The following is a 27,342-nucleotide window of genomic DNA, read 5'->3' on the forward strand; positions in this document are numbered from 1 at the left end:
CTGAGAGTGAGTCTTCAGAGGTGGGTCAGCGTCCGACACTCCCAAATCACTTTTGAAGATCTTGTCAGAGCTGCAAGCTGTATGCGCCACAGCCATAAGCTCGGTCAACAGCTTGCTTTACACAGGATTTGATCTAGATCCTAAATCAAAGTAGACATTTTCCGGAAGAAAAGAAAAATTAGGTTATTCAAAAAGCATTTGGTGGACTTACAGTACCCAGACTAGTATCTGGAGCGCAGCTAACACAGAAAACCTCTTTTTATACCACCTAAACATGTTCTGGAAGCCTACATGTGAGACATGCCTAACAAGAAAACCAAAACCTGTGTAATTACCCCCTTTTCCTTCTTCACCGGACCCTTTCATACACACTTACAGGACCATTTTATGTGTATTCCATACTATCTATTCAAAATAGATGGTAACGTACAAGAACTGTGATACAATTTTCTTTATTAAAAATAATTTACAGCATCGGTAACATTTTATGCACAATTGTCATCAATCGAACTTAAGATATATCTATACAATACTTACTGAACTTAAAACTTACACTGTTCTGTTGGCTTTAAACAGCAGACATTGATTTGCAGGTACTTAAATATGATTAATATACATAGTTTCATGTCCTTATACTTAGGTGTAAAATGTACAGACGTCGACACTATCCCAAAGCTTTGTAGTTTGGGAGGGGGAGGGAGGAAAAGGGGCACAAGGAGAGAAAACATTTAGAGAAATTGGAAGAGATTCTTTCCCCAAATCAAACCGGAGAGAGAATTCTAGGTTAAATACATCTAACACTGAGTCACTTCTTCAAAGAGGTACATTTCCTCCTATGCTTTAAGGTACTACAAAGAGGTCTAGTTGAACACAGTTTTTTGTGTGCCCCTCACAGCAATCCTCTGACTGTGCTGTACCCCGCCACTGCCAGAAAGCAGATGACACTCGTGCCCATCTAAAGCTCACAGGATCCCAGCAGCGTGTTCAAAGTTAAAACGTCTCCCTTTTGCCCCGGGGTGAACTGGACTTTACAATGTTCACCGCTGCACAAAGGAGAGGGGACGGGCACGTTATCACGGATAATCAGTCAGGCAAGTGTCATCTTCTCCGGCAGGTCACTCCCACGTGAGAAGCAGGAGATGGGTACATAAGCAGCGGTGTTCCTCGCAGCACCCACCACACTTCAGGCGTAAAGATCCTAAGGGCAGGAACGAGCCTGCACAACTCAGACAGGTGCTATTGACTTCAGCATACTTAGGGCTGGACCCATCACAGCAACAAGAGCGGGAGCCTAAAGGTGAAGAGCAACTGCGCAAAACACAGCTCAAAAGCTGTCAGTGCTTTTAACACATCCGAGTGCAGCAGAATTTAAGTAGTTGCTATGGCAATGAAACCCATCGCGTCTCCAAAGAGATGACTAGCTTTATTGGTGACAACTTGCGGGTAAGTCACATCCCTTGAAATTGCACTTCACAATACCGGTTTACCTTGACACGGGCTTGGATCACCATCTCCTTCTGAAGCAAGGACTGTGCTATTGCACTAGAGAGGGTGGGAGGCTGTGTTCTGCTCAAGCATTAGCAGTTACGCAAGTTTTAAATAGGTTTGTAGTTGTGTCATTATGTGCCAGCACAAAGTTCTTATTTGCTCCCCAATAATGAGCATGCATTCTCTTGAACTAAATCAAGAATACATACCTTTGAGCTGGGCAAAAAAAAAAAAAAAGCATTAGATGCTGTTGTACAAGAAATAAGATCTGCTCAATAACTCTGGATAAAATTAGCAAAAGTGTACCACAGAACAGAAACTCATTCAGCATTCAATTGAATATACATTCAAAAATGCATTGATTTATCACCCATATCAGTGGTAGGAGTCACCAGAACGGTTTTTATCTTGACTAACAGAAAACAAACCACAGCAAAAATAGTGAACTATGAAAACCAGATTATACAGAATTTCAAAATTTAGGGAAGTTTGTCCAATAAAATGAAAAAAAGGTTATCAAAATTATGCCAGCAGAGTAAAATTAATTTGGCTTTTGAACTGTGAAAAAAATTAACATATTGTAATGATTTAATGATGCCAGGGCTTTTTTTTTTTATGTGGGCTTTTTTTAAAGGAATGTCAGAAACACACTATTTAAAGATTTGAACAGTGCATCTGTTTGCAAGTCAACTAGCTTAGTGTCTGGTTATAAATTGAAAGCACATGTAGTAAAGCAAATATAGTCCTCTTGAAAGTTTTGATATTTAAGACAATGTTTATCAAAAGCAAATAATCTTAAAGCAAAATCTTGACAATTTATAAGCAAGTTATTGCAGTTCTGTTCTCCAAAAGAAATTAATCTCTACTTAAACTGTAAGTGGTATTATGAAGCTTTTCAAGATACAGAAGCACAGAAAGAGCACCTTGAAGCTGAAGGCTCACTTGCACCGATTAGAAGCTCTCAACGCTTAGTTAAGTGGCAAAACAAGCACTTTTTCAGAAACTATTTATCTTCTGTTACTATTAAATATGGAAGAGGGTTTTTACCATCAATGTGCCAACAATTAAATTTAGAGAAGTCGCAATGGCTCAAGAGACAGATTTGTTCGGTATTCTGGGATCTTCAGCAGGGGAATGCGATGCTTGTTTGGAAGAGCTGTGAACTAACAGCACATTAGAAAGCATTAAAAGGCAGCACGGCTACCTTGGCTATTTAACATTTGACAAGTAACTATAACTTATTAGACATAGGTCCTATTTAAACAGTCCTAATAAATGTTTTCAAAGATTTTTAAAGGTTAAAATACTAAGGGGAGGTACTTTGTCTAATGATATCGCAGACAGTACAGTAAAAACTGATGTCAAATGACGGACTGCATCCCTTGCAGTAGATCGGAAAACTTCCATCCAAGGACACTGCAGCTTGCCAAAAAGGAGGGGTGTGACACTTAACCTGCATGAACAAAATAATTGTGAGCACTTGGGTTTTTTTTTAAATGCAAAGATGTTTCCTATACTTCTAAGCACACAATATTTCCATAGCATGAGCAGTTTTAAATATGGATCCAGACGAAACATAATCCCATAATAAAGGTAAGAAAGTGATGATCTGTGATACAGGATACCATGGGCCCATAACCTAAAGAGCAAAAACTCAAAAACTGAGTATCTGTTTTAAGGCCTGGATGCAAAAAAAAAAATAATAATAGTTTGGCCTTTAACATTCCATACCATCTGCTACCCTTAAACCAACAAACAGCAGTACGCAGATTTACAGGTGCAAAAACCGAGTTGAAAGAACTGCAGAAAATCTTCTTACATAATAATCTTCAGCACAATCAGTTTCAGATTTCGCATAGTTTATTTACAAAATGGTCTGATAAAACATCCCCTCCATACTTACAGCTCTCTGCCACAACACACATGTTGATTTTAGCAATGTTTAATAGCACCATTAGAATATTATTTAATATCAGGAAGGATCTTGTTGCAGTTACAATGATTCACAATCTTTTACATCCATGGACGAAGTAACTTTGAGCACACTAGGACTGTTTGCAGTTCCACAGTACAGATTCCCGGGTTCACACAAGGCATTTTCAAATTACCAGTTATGCAAGGTACCCTTAGAGTCAGTAGCCACTATAAGAATCTTCGAGCCACAAAGTTTAGACTTCCACCACATTTGTATAAGCTTATCTCCATGTCGTTTTCAAACAAGGCAATCACGCCAAATACTTTTCCAGTGCTTGTCTTCAAAACAGAAGCAAAAAAGAGAGAACAAGTAAGTTTTGCTTTCACTTCCCCTTGCTTATTCCCAGTTAACATTCTAACCCCAAGGTTTGTTGAACACAAGCAAATCCAACCCACTTATCTGCCACTGCAGGTCCGAGACACTGCTGGGAAGAGAATGAAGACTATTTTACTGCACAGTTTAGATCCAGCTGGGAGCATGCTATATACCTACTGATAACAAAGTCATTTCCCTAATGGCACAAAGTGTTATTATGGGCAAACGGTTCCTTTACGCAGAATGGAAAGCTGAAGCCTCTCTCAAATAGTCACACCCTCGTCTTTAAAACAGGCTGAGAGACAGGACTCAATTCCACCCTAAGTCGGCACCCATGAGGGGGGAAAACAATGCCCAAAAGAACAATAAAGAATTTCAGGTTATATAAAAACTCACACAGACAGAACACGCATATATGTACTTTGGAAAACTTCAGTAGTCACGAGGAGCTTCAGGCGAGACTATAAGCTTTCTTTCAAAGAGAATTAAGTTTTGGTTTTTTCCTGCTTCTCATCATCAGGATTAACTTTTCTTTCTGTGCTTTCAATTGTCCGTACATTCAACAGAGAAATTAAACAGATATTGTAAAGATACCTTAATATCCAAAGTCATTCCGGGCGACAGCTCTGGAGGAAACAATATAGAAAATTGCTCTCTGCCAGTGAGACCCAAAGTACTTGGATTTTCCCCAGGAAGAAACTGAAGTGGAGCTATGCCAATTCCAATCAACTGACTTTTATGAACCTTCTCATAGCTTTCAGCTAGGACAGCTTTAACACCCTGCAAAAAACACAAGTGATTTTCTATTTCAGTACAGTAGTCAGAGTGAAATGCAAAAGTATGCTTCAAGTACATACTCTGTCCAAAATCTTGCCATTTCAACTGAAGAACAAAGAGTGCTTTGCACGAGTCCTGTAAGCAGGTAATGTTTTTTTAGCTTTACAGCTAGATGAAAGCAAATAAGGCAGAGCAGGCCCATGCAGTAAGAAATGGAGTTTTCTAACAGACAGTGACCATGCTGTAGTTAGCAGTCAGAAAATCCCAGACCCAATGTAGTTGCTTCCATTACTCTACAGGAATAAATGGCTGACTTGGCATATATTCTAAATACTAGTGGAAATTAGTCTCCTACAGCTAAATACTTAATAGCCCACAGAGACCAAACAGAGGGCAGCACTAGACAAACATCTAATTTATCTCCAAGTCTGGAGGCTAAGATGCTAAGTTACATAATTAGGCAATTCAGATTTATCCAGACCAGTGGTTCTCTTCTATGAGGATTCTAGCAGAGAAATTCTTGAGAAGTCTTACAAACAAAACATGGTATTATATCTAAACATATTCATGCCCAAAACTAAACAATGTGTTCTTAGGCACGTCCAGAAAAAAAACAACCCACCCCCCCAAACCCAAACAAACCAGCAGTACCAGTAAAAAAGGCCCTTTTGCAGCCCAGTCTCTTGAGCTACCCAGTCCGTACTTCTTTCCTGCAAGAATAATGACAGGGATGCCTTCTTTCTGGTACAACTCTGCTGCTTCAAACACATCTAGCTGTGGAATAACAAAGTGAAATAGTTTGAGTGAGTTCTAAATCCACATCGCAATTTCAGTGTAGCTATGCAAACAAATATACTTTTACCGTTTGTCCTGATGGGAAGTGAATTGTTTTAGGAGCTGGTTTTCCTATGAACTTATTCAGAAGCTTGATATTTGCAAAAGTACCTCTTGTCATCACAGCATCATTACCTCTTCGAGCTCCGTAAGAGTTGAATTCACGAGGTGTGAGTCTAGAATAAAAAGAATATTTAAAAGGGAATGAGTAATTTTAAAGATTATCTGGTTTAAAATGATATTATGATTTTTATAATGATTTTTGCAGCATCTCTAAGTTTTCAGTGTAAGATGTAAAGAACTACTCATCCAAATGCAATTATTATAAATCATGAACAAAACCATGTAAATCATTGCCAGATTTTTCATGAAGAAAGCTGCAATTTTAAATTCATTTTCAATGACTTCATTATAAGTACTATGAGCAGTATGGTACTTACAGAAGAATTACGGGGGGACTGTTCTAGGAACAAGCCTGTTTAGTAATCCTCTTACCTCTACCAGCATATTTATTCACAAGCGCTGTACCAAAAGGAGAGATTTACTGATAAATCAACCGACCATCCTGGGATTAGAGGCCCACTAACTCTTTCTCTCTTGTAATACTATTCATTCAGACTGAATGCAATAGTTAGAAAGAAGAGTCCACACCACAGGCTATTGTTTTGTCATGCTTCACTGATACTGTAATAATATGCTTTTGCAATATAACACAACAACATAATTTCCAAAATATTCAGAGGTGTGACGCTGAATAGCTCAGCACCACATTGTGTTCTGTGTCTTCTCAGAATTTCAGCGGAGATGAAAGGCACCCACTACCGCTGCAGGATGCTCACTGCTGCGGAGGTAAGTTGAGCATCAATCACATTCATTTATACAACTGGGCTTCATTTTTTTTTAAAGTATGTTTCTAGAGCTTCTCATCTGTTTTGTGCATCTACCTGACTGTTCTTGAGGGCAATGACATAACAGTGACTAACCTCACATCAACAGAGTATCGGTCGCCTGACGTGGAAACGAGTACACTATTTTCGCTTTGGCATGCATTTGGAAGCAGAACAGTCAGGACAGCTACACGAACGAGCTCTTTAAGAGTAGGTCTCTGGTCTTTGTTGTAACCTTAGAGACTGTGAGAACGGTGATTACTTATAAATGGCAGTAACAACTACTGCCTTGCTTATGCGCGTATATAAATCCCTGTCTGCATCAAGCGGAGCTTAAAGTAAAGCTACAATGCTGATCAATTATTTGGCCCGTGAAGCAGTCCCCTGATAGAATTAAGAGCTGTTTGATATGCAGAGTTCTCACCCTTTGTTGGTCAGATACTTAGCAGCAGCACTACTCCTTGCAATGCTTCCAGCAGGGGATATGTGATCTGTAGTTACACAATCTCCCAAATAGAGCAAGACGTGGGCATTTTCAATTGGTTGTGGTGAAACTGGTTCTTTGGCCTGCAACAGAAGGGGCAGGGAAGAACAACAATAACAACAAAAATAAGAAACACATTTTTCTTCCAAGATCGTTAGAGACGTAAAACATATCTGCAATATATGAAGGCACATTGACGTACAGGCTCCACTCATTCCAGAAATACAAACAGTATTTAAAAGACTGAGAAATATTAGTGATGATCAAATTTGTTACTCAAACATTGAAACTTTACTGGAATAGCTATTTCTTTACTTAAATGTAAGGCATACAATCTGGCGGACAGACTTGAGGTACTTACAAGTTTATCAAAAAAGGAAGGACATCTGATATAAGTGGATTTTAAATCCCAGGGAAATAAAGTTGACTCTGGTGCTTCCAGTAAATTCCACCGTTTGTTTCCTTTCTACAAAAAAGCAAGTTAACCAAAAAGAACAGAGAAATTGGTTTATGATCTGTTTACATTCTGAAACCAAAGGCTTACTAGTGATTTTCTTCTTAATTTCTATTACATACCACTAGTTACCTTATCGCATATTACTTAAGAATCACTACTTAATAGAAGTATCCATCTCAGTTAAGTCCTCCTTTACAGTAATGGACAAAACTGACAAACCAATCATATTCAACTGGAAGATATTCTACAGCTACAATGAAATGCAATCCTTAAGTTACATGGAACAAAAGACCATTCTTACCTCCATTTTTTCTTTCAGTTCCTTAAACATGGATGATATCACACACTCTTCCTCCACTGTGTGAAGTTCTCTTCGGGTGGGCCAAATATCTCTTAAGTAAATACTTTTGCCATTATAGCCAGTGCCTGAGTAAGATTTTAAATAGAATAGTAATTTTGAAGAATAAAATATCAGACTTTATATTTATATTAGAAAATAAATATGTACGTGTTCAGGTGTTCAGAGATGGTACCAGATATGCAAAGAATTTCATCAGTTAAGTAGGTGCTTTGCTTTAGCTAGGACCAACACCAAATGTGACTGTGCTTTCTCTTCAAATATACTGGCTTTGTATGCTGAAATGCATGTGAAGAAGCCTCTTCTACGTACGCATTAGATGCAGAAATGTAAGACGTAAGGAAATACTTACCCAAAGGCTCATTTTCAAAGTCTATTCTAACAGTGCCTGCAATAGCATAAGCAACTACTAGCGGTGGAGAAGCAAGGTAGTTGGCACGGACGCAGTCACAGAGACGTCCTTCAAAGTTCTTTGTTCCAGACAATACTCCACAGGCAATTATATCACCCTGAAAAGGCAGACCCATACATGTTTTTCTAGGACTTCGTGGTACTTCAAAAGCTTGTGCTATTTTTTGTTGACTAAGTCAGGTGCGCTTTTAGCATTCCACTTCAAATATTTATTCTAACATTTCCATTTAAAGGCTTTTATTCTCCCCCACTACCCTTCCTCCTTTTTACTCCTGACCCTCTGATGTGTTCTCAGTCACTTCAGTGAAGTCCCCTCCTGCCTTTTATTTCTTGTATTTTTCTTCTGCTTCGCAGGAGACAAATGCTGGAGCTGGTTAGACACTGCTGGTTAAGATCAGTCAAGCACATAGCTCCTTAAAACCTTCCTCTTCACTTATGATCAAAATCTACACGTTGCATCCTCTGTAAGATTAGATCCTATACATTTATCTTTTAATTTATATCTGTATTCTACAAATACTGTTTAGTATGTTTATTTTACATAGCAATGCATTACCTTGGTCTCCCTCTGACAAGATGTGCAAAAACATCATGCAAAGTCCAGACCAACAATCAAGTATATTTTGCATACATTACTGTTATTTCTGGATTGTTTAACTGGGCCTTAAAGCTTTACCTGTTTTATTGCATTCCTGATGGCTTCTGGCAAGGGGGCAGTGTTTCCAACACAGGTTGAACATCCATAACCGACAACCTCAAACCTACATTGGAAAAAACCAAATCAAGTAGCACACTAAATGGTCACAAGCAGTGTGTTACCAAAACAGCTGCTTCTTCTATTAGCAATCACTAAGAAGATTTTTTTTTTTTCCTTTGACAATTAGACTTTTTAGGAAGTGAACAGCAGACACTACATCTCACTGATGCAAGCCCTAAGATACAAGGTAACGTCTTTGTAATTCATCAAGATAAGTCAAATAAAATATCTCAAGATGTTGTTAGTCCCATGACTAATGGCAAAGCAAAGGCAGTAACACTCCTCACAGAGCACAGCTGAATTATGAACATAATCTAATTGTCATTGCTACAGAGCAACCAAAACCATGCTAAACAACCCACGACAGCAGCAACGTTAAGAAAATACTAATAAAGACTGTCCTGACAAATTTACACCCAGGTTCCACTTTTAAAATATATAAGCAAGTGCATCCTGTCTTATAAGACACTTACAATTAAGTACATCGCTACTGAAAAAACAGAGCTCAGATGAGGTAGAGATCTACACATAGTAAATTTTAAGTCAGCAAGTAGTTAAAATGACAGTCTAGTAAGTTAAGAACTAGCCACCCCAAAACGAACATCAACCATATTTATCAACCTGATATACCCCATGTGTACTATTTTCCTAAAATGACAAATGAAGCAGGAGTCCCAACTTACCCAAGCTTACTGAGGTATGGTAATACTCCACTTGAACTGAGGTAATGTGTAACCATTCCACTGCCTGGTGATAAACTTGTTCTTATGTAGGGTTTAACCACTAGGCCAGCTTCAACAGCTTTTTTGGCCAGGAGTCCTACCAAAAAAAAAAAAACCCAAAAAGATAGCTTGGTTTTTTATATCCCTTAAAAGAACCTCTACATGATACTACCTCTTAGTTAATTTAAGCATAAATAAAACCCCAGGATGAGTAGACCTTCAGTTTATTAAATTATTAAAGCAACTACTTGGCTGAATAAAGTTTCTTAACTCATAGCGATACCATTCAGGTTTTTGTTCCCATTCCTGTAATGTAGATGCCCATTTTCTTTTCCATAAGAAAAAACCCCATCTTTCCCATGCTCTACCTGACAGTGCAAATCCATTTATTATTCTTCTGAGACAGGCCACACGGCCTCAAAGGGAAGCTTGCCTTGGCCACAGAGGACCTCAAAAGGAGAAAGCAAGGTCTGAGAGAGGATTAACTGTTCTGGGAAGATCGTACACAGCTTGCGAAGGTATGGCACATACTGCTTAACTAGAAGCTAAGGCACAGAACAATTGTTCAGCAGTATGGATTTTCCTTGCAGACTCTGCAGCTAACTATAGTTCAAGCTACCATCATTCAGGATGGAGTCAAAGCTAAAGCCCACCTCCTGCATCAACTGTGTCACTATGTGCATCCACCTGAAGAGAGCCCTAAAACTGGCTACTTCTTGAAATACTACCAAACGTAAATATTTCATAATTCCCACCATTAGTACTGCTTTATGACACAGATTTTAAGATTGTATTATTGAAAAGTAACTTTCACTATATAACCTCCAGAACATACAAGTTTAAGGCTAAAAGTTTAGTTTCAAACCTTTAGGTCAGGTCATTACAAAGAAGCTACAGAAGTGAAGGTAAAGGCTGTGTAAACATGGGAGCACCACTAAAATCAAGTTAGTTGTCACTAGTCACAACATACCTGCAGCAAGCATGACAGATGGATTACAATTATTTGTACAGCTGATTACTGCAGCAATGACAATGCAGCCATGAGATAGCTTGTATTCGTTTCCTTCATACTGAACAGGTACAGTGTCATTCTGTTTCTCAACTGCAATCTGAAACCCTTTAACACCAGACTAGATGACAAAAATACATGTTAGCAGTTATAGTACAGAAAGGATGACATTATGGCAACACCAAGTGAACACTCATTTTAAAATAATAGCTGTCCTGCTAGGAACCCTTAAACAGATTTTAAAAGCAGCCCCTCAGTTCATGCCTCTCTCCACATACACACTGGTCTCATCCTTCCTTTGAAATTGCTTTAACATTGCAACAACTGCGAACAAATGCCAGTTAAAGCATAGCTGATCCCATGCTCATTTCCTGCTATACATGAAAGAACCGTCCCTTGTGAGTACATCTCTAACTCTATACAATACTCGTTTCTGAATGAGAAGCGTACCCAGATTAAGTGGAAGAGGATTCTAACTAAAAGCAGACTAGCTCCATTAACATTTCACACCCTCCAGCTCTTCAGCACTCAGTCACCCTCCAGAGGTCCCTTTCAACCTCCACCCCTGAGCGCCACAGTCAGTTATTTCTCTCTCCAGCACAACTGACCGTTCTGTATTACACACCTCACTACAAGCCAGAAATGTTAAAATCAACAGAAAGAATTTTTACAGAGCGTCTAAGTGTAAATGTTTCCAATACTCCTGCCAGTCTTCAACTTTAACAATAAACACTAAAAATGAAGATGCATTCCTGTGTTAGCTTCATTCCTAGATACCTATGCATACTCCTAACCAAAAATATCACCTTCAGAGAAAAATAATTTCCTCTGTGACGTCAAGTTAGGCTGCAAGCAAAAATCACTTGCTAAATTAAGAACCCAGAACACCGATTAGCTACTAATCTTGGAAGTCTTGCTGCATGATGAGTTTTCTTTTCTTATTGTAATTCTGTTTTAGAAATTAAGTAAAAAACATGTTTAAAAAAAATTCTGAAAATGAGAACATGTTTCCCAAGCTTCTGCCATTTATTACTTAAATTTTTCCTCCCTAGCAATCTAAACTGTGAAATTAAGGATTTTTGGAAGTTCATGTTCCTGACAAACACACCTATGATTTATCAGCTACCACCCTCAGGACGCTTGTCAAGCGAGAAAAGAGTATCATTGGATAAGCTATTCATACAGTAACAAGAAGGGCTCAGCAGGTGTGTATGGAATAACTAACAGCACATTTATTCATGTGGATTATAGGAAATAACTTTTGAAGAGCACATCAGTTGTACAAACCTTTTCATTTAAGCAGGCTTGGAAGTCACTTTTCATGTTACTAACAGCCACTCTATCTTGGGACCTCTTGGGGCCACTCACGTACGGAATTATAGAACTTAGACTAATTTGCACTACCTAAAAAGAAACAAAGAAAAAGCACACGTTATCAATCCCAGCCTAACATTACACTGAATACGCTCTTGAGACATCCAGGACCTCTTGTTTAAAATCTGATGTCCTGAGATATTAGAACTCTGGGCTTCTGTTTTCAAGACTGCCCACTGCAAAAGGCTATTCATCTTATTCCAAGTGTTTTAACATTATCCCTAACTTTTCTATCATCCATAAGACTTCCCTGATCATTCGGGAGCGACAGGAATTCAGCATCTGTTAGCTGACCTAAGTGTTACTGCACTTCCCTTCTTCCCTCCCGCCCCTCTGTATTTTGCAAACATACTCTGCTTCTCAAAATTGTGAGTTAATACATGCAACTTGAATAAAAGCAATGAGAATTACAACAGGAGACAAAATTGTTAAACCATTATTATTATGGGAATCAAACATACAGAAACAAGTCATTTCAAGCATACCTGGGAATACTCAGGTTCTCTGGAAGAACTCTCATCATTTCTAAATAACTTCACAGCTTTAAGATATGCTTCCATGACCTCAAGCTTGGCCTTGTCAAAACCTGAGGAAGGTTATTTCAAACATGAGACAAATCACATTCAAAATAAACAGACTGAAACACAGAAGTCTCAGAAATTAAGGCTGTTTCAAGCATATCATCCAAACTACTTTTTTTTCCAAGGCATACCACTTCCTCCTCCCCCCAATCTCCAGGAGCTATTCAGGAATGATACATGGATTAAAATACTTCTTTAATTATTTCTTTTTAAATTGGCTTAACTTTCCTTCTTATCAAGGAACAAAATGAGCTGTTCCAACTCTAGCAGTTGCAACTCTAATTAAATTTACAGATCTGTCCCTGAAGTTCATAAAGCTTTTCTCTATTAAGATTTACTTGCTTAATACACATCATGTGCTTAGCTGATAATAGGCAGTATTACTGGCTACTGTTAGAAAATGTTTCATTTGCTCTGCAGCGACCAGACAAAAAAATGTTTGTTATTAGAAGTGTTTAACTTGTAAATACAAGTGACAGATTTCAGTTTCAGAAAGGCTTACTAGTATGAATGAGCTTTTTTTTTTTGGCTATCTGTTACCCTGCGGCTTTCTCTATTTGCAGTAGCTTGCTAAGGAATGGACATCCTTCTAGCTTAGCTTGAAATGTCAGCGAAATAATGTTCTTCAAAGAAAAAACAGCATTGTGAAAAAAAATCAGAAATGTGTTGTGATTTGTTTTGCCATTTCACTTATTTCTAGTAATCATTGCAAATTTTATAGGGAATCTACAAGCGGTTAAGGGATTCATTTCATATCAAGACGACTTACGTTCTATACACTTCAAACTCTAAGTGAGAATTTTCTTAATATTTTGCTTTTGAAGGTTTCTCTATGCTTTCAGAAACAAGGACTCTGGATGTTGAAAGGTAACACGATGTTAGTAAATGAGGTATTAGGCAAATGAACCAGGCTGGACACAAACCTCAAGGGCAAGTCAGCTATCCACATCCTAGTGTTGCGTACACAAAAACTACAGCCTCACTTTGATACACGGAGACAAAAGAGGCCACAAGCAAACAGCCGTGCCAATAAAGCAGGGAACTCAGACCCAAATGCCACATACTAAGTGTCCCACAACACTAGCCAACAGTAAATACATATGGTACAGTTTTTGTGATAAGTACTACTCAGATGCATGAGATCCTACAGGATAAAAGTTGTAGCCAAGTATATCCCATGACATGGTCTGTCACTGTACGGCAGACTTTTATACATTAAATCCCCGTCAGAACTCTGCAGAAAGTCACTGTTTAAGAACCATGGAGTTTTAAGCAAAACCCACATTGCCACGTATCTAAACTACTATCACAATGAATCAAATGAAACACTATTTTCATTTCACCTTTACCTGTATGCTTTAAGTGCTTCAATGTCACATTATCAACAGGGAAAAAGCTCAGAACAGCACCATATTCAGGGCACATATTTGCTATTGTGGTTCGATCTGCTACAGACAGCTGGGAAACTCCACTGCCAAAAAACTCAACAAATTTTCCAGCAACATCAGCTTGCCTAAGATGCTGTTTAAAGGAACACACAACAACAACATTTGTTACATGAAGAGGTACAATGCAAGCAACATTGCTGCAACAATTTGCAATAAGCGAATCATGAACATTTAAAACGGAAAGCTGAAACCTTAAGGCCCACGTTTGCGAAAAAACCCCAAGCCCCATTAACATACTGGGTTCTAAAAATCTACTCTGGCAGCTGACATCATAAAACACACCTCCGTCTGCAACTGAGTGTTCTTCGCATTTCCTAGTCGAGAACAGACACATGCTTCTGAAAGCATCATGCCAGAAAGAAGAATGTATTTTCAAAGCCACCACAGCTCACTAATGCTTTGACATTAGCTCTTCACCTACTGCAACAGTGACAGTTTGTGCCACCCTGGCAAAATCCTGTCTTCAGAAAACAGATTCTTGAGTTACACCAGCTGACAGCCATAGATAGGCCTTGTGCCTTGCAGGAGTATTTTAGAACAAAAAGGGTATCCGGAAAAAGTTTCCAAGCCACAGAATAAGCCTACGTGCTGTCAGCAGGGGGAAAAATGGAAAACAAGGCTTCTCTCCCAACCCCGACCCTGCACATGTACTTCTTTTCAGGGTTTTTTATTATTATTTTTTAGTGTAAGAGGGCCTGTAAATAAACCACTATAGAAGAAAAAGAAAAAAAAATCTACTTTGGAGGACTATTAAAGAAAAATGATTAGAGATTATTTGTATCTTTCTGCACTGCCAAGATTAAAAGTATACTAAAATACTCCCAGCATTTCATTCAGTTCTCAAACTCCAGTGGTAGAACTTGCAACAAACTGTGCTTTGTTTGAAAACTTACTTACCTTTGTAATGCTTAGGACAATATCTATGGATGTGGCAAGTGGGCTGGCTGTGCCTGTCAGTTCACACCCAACCACCTCAGGCAAAGTCAGAGAAATCGGCATCCCCAGCATCACCGCTTCTGTTTCAATCCCCCCAACGCCTGGAAGGAGAACATTAGGTGGCTTTTCATCACTTTAAGTAACCAGCTATAAATATTTTGAGGTCCTAAAAATCTAATAAACCCCCTCCTATTCAGCCTAAAGGCTACAGCAAGAAACACAGGAGTTCTCTCTTAAAAGATTTGTACATGAAAAATGAAATCAAGCAAGACCAATGCTGAAGTTAGACTCCACAGTCAACCAGAAAATATTTTAGATAAAGAACTAGCTTTCCAAGAGAAAAGAAACCTTCATATAAATTCTATACTGCATGTACAAACAGCACTTGTTTGAGTATCAGTTGTGTTTTGGCTATTTTCTCTTTAAATTACAAAAAAGCAGTATCTTGATGGAAAGAAATGTTAGTTGAGATTACTTTTAGACAAAAAACACTCTGAAGAAGAATTAAGACAGAGTTTGTTATGCTTGAGATAGAAACGCCCAGTGGGAAGGAAAGTATTTCTCACAGTAATGCTTTAGTACGCCTTTCAAAGTGCTACCAAGTTCAGAACAACATACTTACCCCAGCCCAAGATACCCAAGCCATTTACCATGGTTGTATGAGAATCTGTGCCAACCACGCTATCTGGATATAGGAAATCTTTAACTTCAAAAACAACTCTGGACAAATATTCCAAGTTAACTTGGTGTGCCATTCCAGTCTCAGGTGGAATTACAGAAATATTCTTGAAAACCTTTGAACTCCACTGTAGTTTTTCCAAAATGAGAAAAAAAAAAAGTTGCATTTTTTCAAAGGTATTAATCAAGCCTTAGAACATACTAAAATGCAAAGTTAATATGCAACAAAACAATACTTGCTATTTACGTGAGCGGCTTTTGCTCATTTGTCAAACAGAGGAACATGATCCCCTTGGACTCTATACATTCATCATCATTAACAAAACCATTCATTCAGTTCCTGCTGAGGGCTGAATCAATAATTCATACCTACCCTTCAAAAGCAGGGCCGCATTAAATCTCCTACCTTCCAATTCACACAACCGATTCCAAGCACAGCTAAGACTAGCATTTAGCCAAGAAACCTTGCATTTAGCACTTGTATTTATAGCAGAATTTAGTTTAGGTTTTACACTCCTGGACGAGACTGAAGATGCAATTTAGAGAAGTGTCTCGCTACGTGCGAACTCAGGCCACTAGATTTAAAAAAGGAAACCGGTAACAAGATTCAGCTTGGCAGTTTCCCTCTTTAATAATGTAAAAGCTAATTTGTAACTTTCAGAAAGAAACCCCCTGGTCTACCTACATGAAAAGATTTTTAGATCATTGCATGGGATTCCTAAACCACATTAAATTAGTGGGTGAACATCAAATACCAATGTAGCAGATCCCTGGCTAGCCACAAAGACTAAGGCTTCAAAAGATCTATTTCGTCCACTGCCTTCATGTTGACAACCACCAAACAGGATAAACTTTTCACGGTAGAAAAACAAAACATTATCTCCCCTTTAAGCAACACCTAGATTTAAAACCTCTAATGCCTAACAATTTTTTCAAGTCATAAGCCATGTCATTAGCCAATTATCTGTTCCCATATTAAATTCAGATTTGAGAGTCTGACATTTCCAAAGGATTACATTTAATCTATCATCTAAACCTGAACACAGGTAGACAAATGGAGCAAGCTCTTAAGACAACTGAAGCACAATCAAGACAACGCCCACAGGTACGCAGACATACCTTAAAAAACTGAAGCCTTTCTCTGTTCCTGCCAAATTCCATCTCTTGATTTTTCAGTACTGTCTCAGGCCTAGAAAGATTATCAAGTTTACAAGCACTGTCAGAATTTATTTCAAATTACAGAAGAACAAGTTGTTATTTTTGCTTGTTTGATGAAAGACTCATTTAAGCCTGCAGCAAAGTTTGAAGTGGTTTATTAGAACAAAGCTAATTCCTTCCTTGCAGCAAGCTTTCCGTAAACAGTGAAAAATAACTGATTTCATCTGTGCTGTGCTTGAGAACATGTTTATTCTAGGTGTAGTTTGCCTAAAGCATTTGATCTCAAAAATACTCATTTTGAGAGATCTACTCCCAGCATGTGCTACAATACACAGAAGCTTTTTTCCCCCCTAATCAGTAGTCTTACAGGTTGAACACCTCAAAATTCATTTATGGTAAAGAACCAAGATGTTCATGAGTTCACGTAAAAACACTCTCCGTGTTCAGTCCTAGCCCTTTAGCAGCTGAGTAGACCATCAGGGCAATTGTAACTATCCTCCACTTCTGTATTTTCTGCCTCCATGCCACAATTTTCCCTTCACAAGCACTCATCAGTACCGTCTCATAAAATGATCCATCTTTTCTTAGTAAGCACTACTGATATTGACACTCATTATACAGGAGTAATCCACAATTTAAGAGGAACAACCTCTGCGTTGAAAAGGTAGGATAAGGGAACACACTTGCTTTGTACCAGGAAGGAAGTCCTCAATTTTCTAAGAGGTGTATTTTACATCATGACCCTTCCCTTACTTCTCTGCAGCGTCAGAAGGTTAGTGGCTGTACTGCTTTGCAAAGTCCCAAGGGACAGTCATTATTCACACTGCAGCTTAATAAATACCACTGCTGTTTTGCTGCCAGAAACATCAATATTGCTGAAAACATCACTAATTCTGCATTCCTACTCCTGTGCTGAGCAGGAATATTTGCATATCTGTAAGATGACCAAGACAATCAGCATCACATCACTGTGGGATACAGATTTGATCAGCTTTTAAATTCTACACCTGTCCGCAACAGGAAGATAGGGATCTAAACAGCCTATCAGGGAGAAGAGGCATCAGCTGAAAGAAGAGGATGATTACATGTAATTGTCATAGATGGAATGGTACGCAATCATCTGTTACTAATATTGACAATCTGGAGAAGGCAGATAGATGAGGCTCCCCCAGGCCATTATATACAGGCAGGATATACACTGAATTTCAACTCAGCGACAGATGGACTGTGAGATTCCATAGAAGCTGGGGGATGATGTACAGGCTAGTTCTTTGGTCTTCTTAAGAGCCACAGACTTTTGAGAAGTTCTCACAGAAAAGCTAAAATTTACTTTTAGAAATAAAGCAATGCTTCATTGATTTATTCATTGAAGTTTACTTGGTAACACATAGAGGATTACTCCTATGCTTTGTTGCCTTTGTAAAAAAAAAAAAAACACAAACACGAGGGAAGTCTCAAAATTTAATTTAAAAAAAAAAATCACAGCCATAAGTCACACAGTTGGCCATCTGCACTGTGCTTAGTAAAGCCCTTCTTGCAAAAAAATAAAATTATTATAGAGAAATTCAAATCTGCTATATCAGACCTTCCAGATGCCGAAACCTGTCTATGGCAAACGTGAAGAGTACAGAAGGATGTTTAGAAAAAAAATCATCACATCTCTATGAACTGTCACAGGCAGTGGTTAACAACACAGAAGGGTGCAAATAATTAAAAAAAAAAAGCAGCTTTCATACTCAGGCACTGGCTGAAGATGGAAAGGACAGAGAATAGGCGTGTTCTCAATCTGTGCAGAAAATTGTCCCGAGTTGCGACTTGCATCTCCAGCGCCACAGGGCCCCTTGCAGCCAGCCAGGCCCCTGCAAGGCAGCTTCCGAGGCTGCGCTTTAAGTGGAGAGAGCTTTGCCATCGGCTTCTGTGAATCACCACCTCCAGGGTTGGGAGCGTTCTGTATTGCACTGTAACATGAAACAGAAGAATCATTTACACATTAGGGATTTTGCTCTCCCCCCCCCCCCCCCCCCCCCCGTTTTTTGTAATCCCTCCAACAGATTATAGACCATTACCTGAAAAAAAGCCCTGTTATTTTACTACAATCCTGTCGCAAAGTAAACTACCACTGCAAAAGCTTAGTTAGCTAATGTAGTATGGGAATAAGTGACCGGAACTGGATTGTCTGAAAGATTAACACCAGATCAACAACTCTTTCAATGTGCTCAAAACAGACCAGAAATCTTTATAAACCATGTTGCAAAGGCTAAACTCAGGGGTTTAAACTTTGAAGGTGTGGGCAGAGCCTCATCCAAGTGGTGGACTTGCTGAACATGTTTCTTTAAGACAGCACTGTAGATGCTTTGTTAAATCCATAGAGGAAAGGTTACAGAAACAGCTTTCTCAAGGAAAGAAATGTAACTTTATTATTTACTTAGACTTCTTATAAAATTTATTTGAGCCTTTGAGAATTTGTATACGCTATTCAAGTCAGTCAGTATGACAGAAAAGCTGGGGTTTTTAAAAACTAAAGACCATATAGCACACTACCCTCTATTTGTACAATATTCAGTCTTTGCATGACAGCAAAGAAAGCTTGTTGCAAAAAATACGTGGCTTTTTACCTTTCAATATTGACTAAATCACTGATTTGTAATTGAAGCCACTGCTTTCTTCTGCTTTAGTAACACAGAAAGATACTTAGTTGTTCAAATTGCAGGATATTGCATGGCCGCAGAGGATACCTTGCTTAAATCCCAACTTAGTCCGGGAGCCTTCGGCCAGCAGGAGAAGGAAGCTATATAAAAGCAGCACAAACCATCCTGCAGCAAAGGGTTTCTTATCGCAGGCCAGCAGCTGCCGAGATCCCGTAAGCTTTACAAAAGTGAAACTGCAGAAACGGGATTTATCATTACAGAGCAGCATGCTGAGACCTCTTGCCAACTCTTGGTCTTTCTGATAATTTTAGGCCAGCCTAATTGCAAATGAATCGGCTGTCCCTCGAGACACAAGAACCGACAGACCACAGAAGTGAAACACATGTGCAACCCAACAAATGATTTTGTCACCTCTCTCTCTTCTAATACTAACCAAACCAAAATCCTGTATGTATTTGGCAGGTCTACAGAAACAACTCACACACCCATGCCCATTTGACTGCAGGCTTTCTTCCCCCATGAACTTTTTAAATTCCCAAAGAACTTGAGCAATTAACACAATTCCAAATGAGTTTGAAAAGCTTCGTGATGGAGGGACAGGGGACAACGCAGAGAGGAGCTGCATGATTTACTCGGTGTTTACTTCAGCAAACACTGAATAATAACGCGAGTTTGTCCTCTTCTGCAGTATTATGTTTCTAGCAAGAGGCAGCCCCAGGCTGTTTTCATCACATTACTGCCTGTCAGAAAAGGAAAACCAGGCTGTCAGTTTTCTAGTCCCAATATTTTTTCCAGACTCCTACAAGTACACTTCTCCCTCTGCAAATACACGCAGCCTTTTTTAATCTGTTATAAAATATAGGCCTATAAAAGAATGAAGAAGTCAATCATAAGCTATGGGCCGAACTGACAGTCTTTCAGTTTGTCCAGTAGGATTGCAAAGCGTTTCTCTGGAGCTGTGACAAGGCGGTCACATTTAAAAAAAAGTTTTGTTTAACATGAGCACTAAAAACAGGGCAAAGGAAAATTACAAACTCCCTCTGCCTCATTTGCTTAAGACATATTATTTTCTAGAAACCATGACAGACCCAGTTATTTCAGCTATCTCTTGCCCAGAATTTGGGCTGTCAGCCAGCTTCAGCCATAACCCCTCACAACCATTCTTTCTCTCCTTCAAGACTGTCATTTTATCCATTTTAACCACATACCACCAGGTCTAGTTTCAGGGATCCACACATGACAAATGGTTTGATGGGACAGTACTAAGACCAAAGTGAAACCACAGTTCAGTATCAGACAAAAATGTATGGTTCAGCAAAAGAATGAGGCACGTTACCACTTGCTGAAATCAATCTGCAGAGAATGGTCAACAGTGAGATCAGTTGGGCAGGTAGGATTGACTTTCACAGGATCTCCTCCAGCATTTCTCACAGCTTCCCTCATGGCAGCAAAATCCACCATTGCTGGAATTCCACTGAGAGATGGAAAAACAAAATAGTATAACAAACATGGGACATGAAAATTCAATAGAAGCTTGTATATTGTAGTAAGTTAATTTAAGTCTAGGTCTACCTAAGTTCTATGTCAGATAATAATCCCTTACTATTCCATTCTCTAAAATTTAAAGAACTTAAAACATTTTTAGAAGTCAATAGAGTTGGTACTCATTCACAACATGCCACCACATGTTTGAAGATAACATACCAAAGAAGAACATAGGAACATCTTACAGAAGAGAATTACATTTCTCCTTTTTCTTGCTATGCTTCCAAAGTACGACTGTACTTTACTACAAAACTAATTTTTAGATACTTATTACCCTTACGATAGGGCCTTGCTATGCAAACGATGCTTGTGCTAGACATTTTAACACCTTTATTACTCTTCATACAGAGCCTGCCACTTCTGAAGCTCATAGCATTTTACAAAAACGTTCTTGTTGCTGTTACTGAGGTAAGTGTACCTGAAGTACAAAACTGAGGGAAGGACAATGTTTATATAACACAATACTATGTAAGTCTTCCTGACTTTGCTTGCTAGGCAGAAGTTACCTCATTTTTTTATTAATAGCACAATTCCTTTTTTTAATTATCTCACTCGATACAGTTAATGAATCAGAGAAACAGCTTAAATGTAGTATTTGCAGACTGCTGAAGGACTGCCCTTTTAGCTATGCCATACTCAAATCACAAAGAAAGTTAATATCCTAAAAGACATCTTATGAAATATACATATCACTCATGGCTTCAATTGGATTACATAAAATTGTGGAGTAAACAATATTCCATTTTCAGTTCTCTCAAGCAAGAATTCTATGTATTTCAATGAACTGTCAGCCACCTGGCTACGCCAAAAATCACCGCTCCCATTTGTGTCTTGGCTCTTACCCTGTAGTGTTCCTTGTACGCCAACAGCTTCAGTCTTGTCAACCTACACTAAAACCAGGGTAGCCTACAGAACAACTCCTACCCTTGCATCACATGTCATTGCCACAAGGAATCTACTGGATAGCAGAAGCAGTGCACAAGTTTCTATTGAGAAAGACAGACCCTTCGCTATCAAACGGGCAAGGTGCTTTATTTTTTTTTAAAGCCAAAGAATTGTACATACAACTCAGTGAGTTTACACAGATTATTTCAGTGTTTTTGACACACACTTACGTAAAGTCTTGAAGAACAACTCTGGCAGGACAGAAGGGCACTTCAACATTATTCTGTTTTGTTTTCCAGTCCAAGATGTTCATAGCATCTGTTTCTTTCACTAAGAAGCCATCATAGTTACGGACACTGGATTCAAACAACACTCGTATGGAATAAGGCAGAGTATCTAGGGTAAAGCAAAGCAATGACTGAATTAGTGCAACACCTTCAGCTTATGTAGGTTTTTAAAAATTACAATCTCACATTTCTCAAGAATTCCACTTTGCTAGGAATTGGAAGAATGAGAGCTACAGGATCCTGCCTTTCCAGTTGCCTTTGGGTTTGATCATCATTACACAATATGGAACAGTCAGTTGCACAATGTATAGATTGCAGAAGATGAGTTATCATATGGGATTTGAAGGGAAGATACCAATGGCTTGACCACACTCTGTTATGACAGTGACATTTAAGAAGGTATGCTACGCTGGCAGGAGAGAGATGCCAGGAGTCTAGAGCTGGGATTACTGATCAGAGTGGCTGGAAAGCAACAACAACTAGAACACTCACAAACATTTTGTAACTGTAAATTTCACAATTTCATTACTTGAGATATCAAGCCAAAAGCATCCAATGCCAGATTTTGTTTTTTAATAAACAGTGACATGAAGACCAGAAACTGTTCTGTTATGTGCCCTAAAATTAAACACATTTCATAAAACATAAAGAATGACATTTCACTAAATACAACTTTAGTTAGTCTGTTACCGATCTGGCTTAAGTTATTGCCTAGAAGCAGCTTTCTGGCACAAGAAATTTTAGGGAACTGGAAATCAGAATGAAAAAAAGTAGGAGGAGAAAAAAAAAGCAGATGTCACTATTCAGTACAAACAAAAAAGTCAAGATTAATTCACATCTCTCCCCAAACCCTATCATTTTCGCCACCATTCAAGCAGGCAAATGACTTTATGAGAACAGTGAGAAATACAAAAAAAGTTAGTTGGAAGAAGAGAGTGAACCAATTAAGCTCAGGCTTTAACAAAAAAAAAAAAGTTAGATTTGGTGGTCTCAACCTAATCCAGAAGTTTGTCCACAAACTATTAATACAGGATTTGCTGACTCTGATGTCTCTGTGTGCCCTTCTCAGATATTATCCACTGTTGTCTAACTAGACAAGTCACTCAATAGAACGTAAGAACGACATCAAAAACATGTTTAACCATCTGTAATGCCACCACTCACTATTTAAAAGCCCAGTTACCAGAAGAAAACCATTTGGCTTTTTCTTGGGATTACAAATAACAAGCAGTACATCCTTACAGTGACAAACCTAACTAACAGGCTGCTTGGCCGCCCTCAGCTATGGAGAAGCAACTACTTCTCGCTATCAGGCACTACCAAGCTCACATCTGTAATACTGTGCCTAGTTTCGGGCCTCCCAGGATACAGGAGATCTTAACAGATGAGATCACATCCAGGGAAAGGCCTTCTAAGATGGGTACAGGGCTGCTGCCCCTGACACACAGGAGCAGTTGGGAGATCTAGGTTTGCTCACCCTGAGAAGAGAAAGCTGAGTGAGCAACCTAATAGGAACTGCAGAGAAGGTGAGGCCTGACTTCTCAGAAGTCCACAGTGAAAGGCCAAAAAAAAGCCACAAGGCACAGGAAGGGAGATGCTGTGACTGGATACAAGTAAAAAGAAGTTCACAGCGAGGGCGGCTAAGCATAGGATCCGGTGGAATCTCCATCCGCACGGATTTATAGAGCCCAATTGAGAACAGCTCTCCAAGTTAGCTCTAGTAGCAGCAGGAGGCTGGACTAGATCTCCAGATGCCCCCTCTGCCCTAAATCATTCCAAGCTCTTCCTAGCTACCATTTCCCCCATAACAGAATACTATTTTAAACGCTACAAAATCAGATTCCCCCCAGCAAATTGGCAAATAAATCACTTAACATTTACATTAGTAATCCAATTAATTTAAACAGGCACTTATTGTCAGATTATAGTCAGAAGCCTCAAGGCAGAGGGCAAACAGGTAGAACTCAAAATTAATGTTCTAGCAACAAATGCAATGAGCAATTCCAGATGCTGGATCTGCTACCAGTGCTGTCCTACACTTTGCCTAATTTTTACTTATGTCTTGCTAATATCTAGTTAACATGAGGCTTCCAAATTCTGCACAGAAGTTTCTACTGGAAGACAAAGACACTCTTAGTCTAGTCTATTTAGACACGTTCTCTGAATATCTTCAGGAATATCCGCTGCTGCTCCAAGCTTTGTGGCACATCTTGACAGAAAGTCATATCTTCTGTTTATATTTCCCACTCTTGTCACAAGGCTTTTCAAAAAACTGCTGTAGAACTGACTGGTTTTGTTACTACCACACTACTGCTTTGTCCTGGACAAAGCCACACACAGAAGTGTTCTACCTCCTCCTTAATCTCAAAGATTAACTTAATTTTTATAAGTAGTAGAAATTTGCATGAACACACAGCTGTTGCACAAACTTTTCAGCAGCCATTGCCCACTAGCTCCCCTCTCTCTTCCCTTCAAACAACAGGGAAATAATTAGTGCTGTCAAATATGGGTTTAAAGTGAAATATCCACTGGTAATTTTTTAGTTAAGAAACACATCATGAACTCTGTGAAAACAGGAGAGTAATTCAGACCTTATAAAACAGCAAAACTGAGGAAAAAACCCCCTAGATATCTTTTAATATGTACCTCAAGTAAGTATTTTAGGAGTTTAACATGAAAGCAAAGGGAGGAAATAAGGAAAATATGTTTCGATTGTCTGCAAGAGTAAAGCCTATTCCAGTTGACACTCATCTATACCTCCTCCATCCGTGTGTATTCCCCTCTCCCACATGTGTGCACACTTTTTTATTTTTTTAAAAGGCACCCAGACACAGAGACCAAATAAAAGTCTTTTTGGCACATACCACTTAGTGTTGTATTACATACTAATGACATGTTGAGATTAAGCAATTGTTTGACCACCACAAAACCTCGTCTTTCTGCAGCAACCGCAGTAGAAGCTATGCTCGAGGAAACAGACAGTTACCCACTATCTGAAGTTGCTGGCAAGGTGAAACTAGAACACCAAGAAATAGTATAAAATCATAGTAAAAACTGTATATATTTTCAAAGTACTCCTATGGAGTTCTCCATCACTTCTTTTTTATTTCTTTTCTTCAAAAGAAAAGTTACTCTGATTTGGAGTGCTGCTGAAAATTCCACCACCACCTATACTGTCTCCCTTGCTGAAAAAAAGCTACATGAAGTATCACCCCCACCAGCTTCATACAACAATAACAGACTGGAAAATTACAAGCTTTCAAATATCCTTATTAAGGATTCACGTATTCACAATTGCATCTGCTAACATTTTGCAGCAGTAAGTGGTGCATGTCTACTGCTGCTACCATCCTCCTTATAAACAACTGAAAAGTATCATTACCATACTTGGCACCTCCAAGCTTTGAGACATTGTAGAACTTCTTTTGTGGATAGTTTTCTAATGTTTCAATTACCGGCTGGTAAGGGCTTTCTGGGGAGGAAAAACAAAAAACAATGCAAAAGTTACAGCCATGAAAGAAGGGAAGGTGTGAACACTGATAGAAGACTCATAAGAATGGTAAAATCAGAAACAAAAAGCCAAAAATAACATTCCTCTAGGACTGTAAGTAAACCATGATGTGGAAAGGTCTGTAAACGGAATGAGACACCTAATGATGTAGATGTGTGACTAAAATGAATTTTAAGAGTATCTGTAATACTATGTATATACAGGTCATGCAAGTAACCAGCATAGTCACACGCCTGAACACATTTGACCTTCATTGTCTCAGTTTACCATCTACAAAACAGGATAAATGTACCTCACCACTTCAGATGAGAGATACAGGTTTTAATATAGAAGAAAACATAAAGCATGAAGTGCCAGGCTAACGACAAGCAAACAAGAAAAAATAAACCTCATAACAGCTTTTACGCGGGGAGAATAAATAACTTCCTAAAAAGAGCAGCAGTGGTTCACAAAAAGAACATTTTAATTCAACTGCTAGCAAGCTAAAGGGACAGTACCAATGATATACTCCCTCAGGTCTAAAGAGCTTCATACAGTAAAAGTTTAAGAAAACCTAGACTACAAACAGTGGGGAAAATGGTGTTAGTTCCGACATCACTGAGCTGCTCCTGCAAGCACAAACACCAAACGCTGTATCTGCGGCAGAACACTTACCCTTTGTTTGCTGTTTGCTTTGATCTCAACACACTACAGTTACACTTTCATTGGAAAGTAAATGCTACATCATCAACAGCTAACAACAACTGCGTCACCTGAACATCCGAACAATTAACACGCCCCCCCAAATTAAGCCGAGAACCGTGCAGGCCTCAGCCCTACGAGGAGGCACGTTTACGGGCACGACATCCCTCGTCCGCCGCAGCGCTCGCTGCGGCGGGAACCGAAAGAGGCACAAAAATGGTCGTCAGGAATAACGGGAGGCCCGGCGGGACGGGCTTACAGCCGCGGCCAGGCGCCCCGGGCAGCCGCCGCCGAGCGGGCGGGACCCGAAGCCGGCCCCACCGTCGCCGAGAACAAAGCGCCTCCCGCGGCCGAGGCAGCCGCCGCCGGGGGCGGTAACGGGCCCAGGCGGGGGGCGACGGGTGCCCCAGAGCAGCGGACCCGGGGGGGGGGCGCCCGCTCCCGCCCGCCGCAGGCCCGGGGCGGCACTCCCGCACGAGGGGCCGCCGGCAGAGAGCGGACAGCGCGGCAGGAGACGCGAACCGCCTCGCGCCGCCTCACACCGCCGGCGGCCGCGCTCGGGCCGGCCCAGCCCGGCCCCGCTCCGCTGCTGGTCGGTGCGGGGGGTGCGAGGCGATGGGCCGGGCCGCGGGGGGGGGGGGTGGGGTGTCCCTCCGGGCGGGGTAGCGGCGGCCCTCGAGGGCGGAGGCAGCGCGGCAGGCGGCGGCGGTCCCGCTCCCACTGACCTGGCCTGACAGAGTCCATCGCTGCCCACCATATTAGCTTTGCGCGGAGGGGAGCGGGGGGCCAGGGGGAGCTGGCCCGGGCGCGGCGGCCCCAGCTCTCGCGAGACTGCGCCCAGCGCCCCGCCTCCGCGGGAGAAGTCTCGCGAGAGCTAGATCGCCCCGCCCGAGCCTCCCGCCGCTTGCGAGACCCGCCATTGCGCGGCGGAGAAAAAGGACACGAGATCTCGCGAGGCTTTGCGGAGAGGGCGGAAGTAGCCGAGTGAGGGAATCCGCCTGCTCTCGCGATACTTGCGAGACCGGTGACGAAGCTAGGGGTGCCTGAGGCTCCTGCGCGAGCGTGGCCGCGGGCACCGCCTATTGGCTGCGGCCGCACGTGGCTCGCGCGGCGGGGCGGGGCTCGGCCTCAGTCGG

At 40.2% G+C, this 27,342-nt stretch overlaps 1 protein-coding gene across 2 annotated transcripts; it reads right to left on the minus strand.

The window, feature by feature from the left end:
• Positions 1 to 436: 436 nt before the first annotated feature.
• Positions 437 to 27,233, minus strand: IREB2 (iron responsive element binding protein 2). Of its 2 annotated transcripts, none has more exons than XM_075765077.1 (22): positions 26,932 to 27,233; positions 25,397 to 25,486; positions 21,958 to 22,123; positions 20,634 to 20,771; positions 18,386 to 18,607; positions 16,611 to 16,680; positions 15,436 to 15,619; positions 14,775 to 14,914; positions 13,779 to 13,950; positions 12,334 to 12,434; positions 11,762 to 11,878; positions 10,436 to 10,595; positions 9,427 to 9,562; positions 8,663 to 8,747; positions 7,928 to 8,084; positions 7,519 to 7,643; positions 7,122 to 7,226; positions 6,701 to 6,843; positions 5,418 to 5,565; positions 5,207 to 5,329; positions 4,373 to 4,558; positions 437 to 3,741 (listed from the first exon to the last, which is right to left on the minus strand). In XM_075765077.1, exons 1-22 carry the CDS (start codon positions 26,948 to 26,950, stop codon positions 3,631 to 3,633), a joined length of 2,898 nt encoding a protein of 965 aa, XP_075621192.1. In that variant the 5' UTR covers positions 26,951 to 27,233; the 3' UTR covers positions 437 to 3,630. The 2 variants fall into 2 exon arrangements, with proteins under 2 accessions (XP_075621192.1, XP_075621193.1); XM_075765078.1 differs by lacking the exon at positions 26,932 to 27,233 and adding an exon at positions 26,180 to 26,435.
• Positions 27,234 to 27,342: the final 109 nt, after the last annotated feature.

Source organism: Balearica regulorum, chromosome 12 (genome assembly GCF_011004875.1).
Source record: "Balearica regulorum gibbericeps isolate bBalReg1 chromosome 12, bBalReg1.pri, whole genome shotgun sequence".
In the NCBI taxonomy this organism is placed as follows: Eukaryota; Metazoa; Chordata; class Aves; order Gruiformes; family Gruidae; genus Balearica; species Balearica regulorum.

Excerpts from the sequence above, each read along its gene's own strand:
- IREB2 (XM_075765077.1), bottom strand. Across the intron at positions 14,915-15,435 it reads CTTGGGTATCTTGGGCTGGG|GCGTTGGGGGGATTGAAACA; the intron begins GTAAGTATGTTG and ends TTCTCCTTCCAG. Across the intron at positions 13,951-14,774 it reads TTGTCCTAAGCATTACAAAG|CATCTTAGGCAAGCTGATGT; the intron begins GTAAGTAAGTTT and ends TCCTTTAAACAG.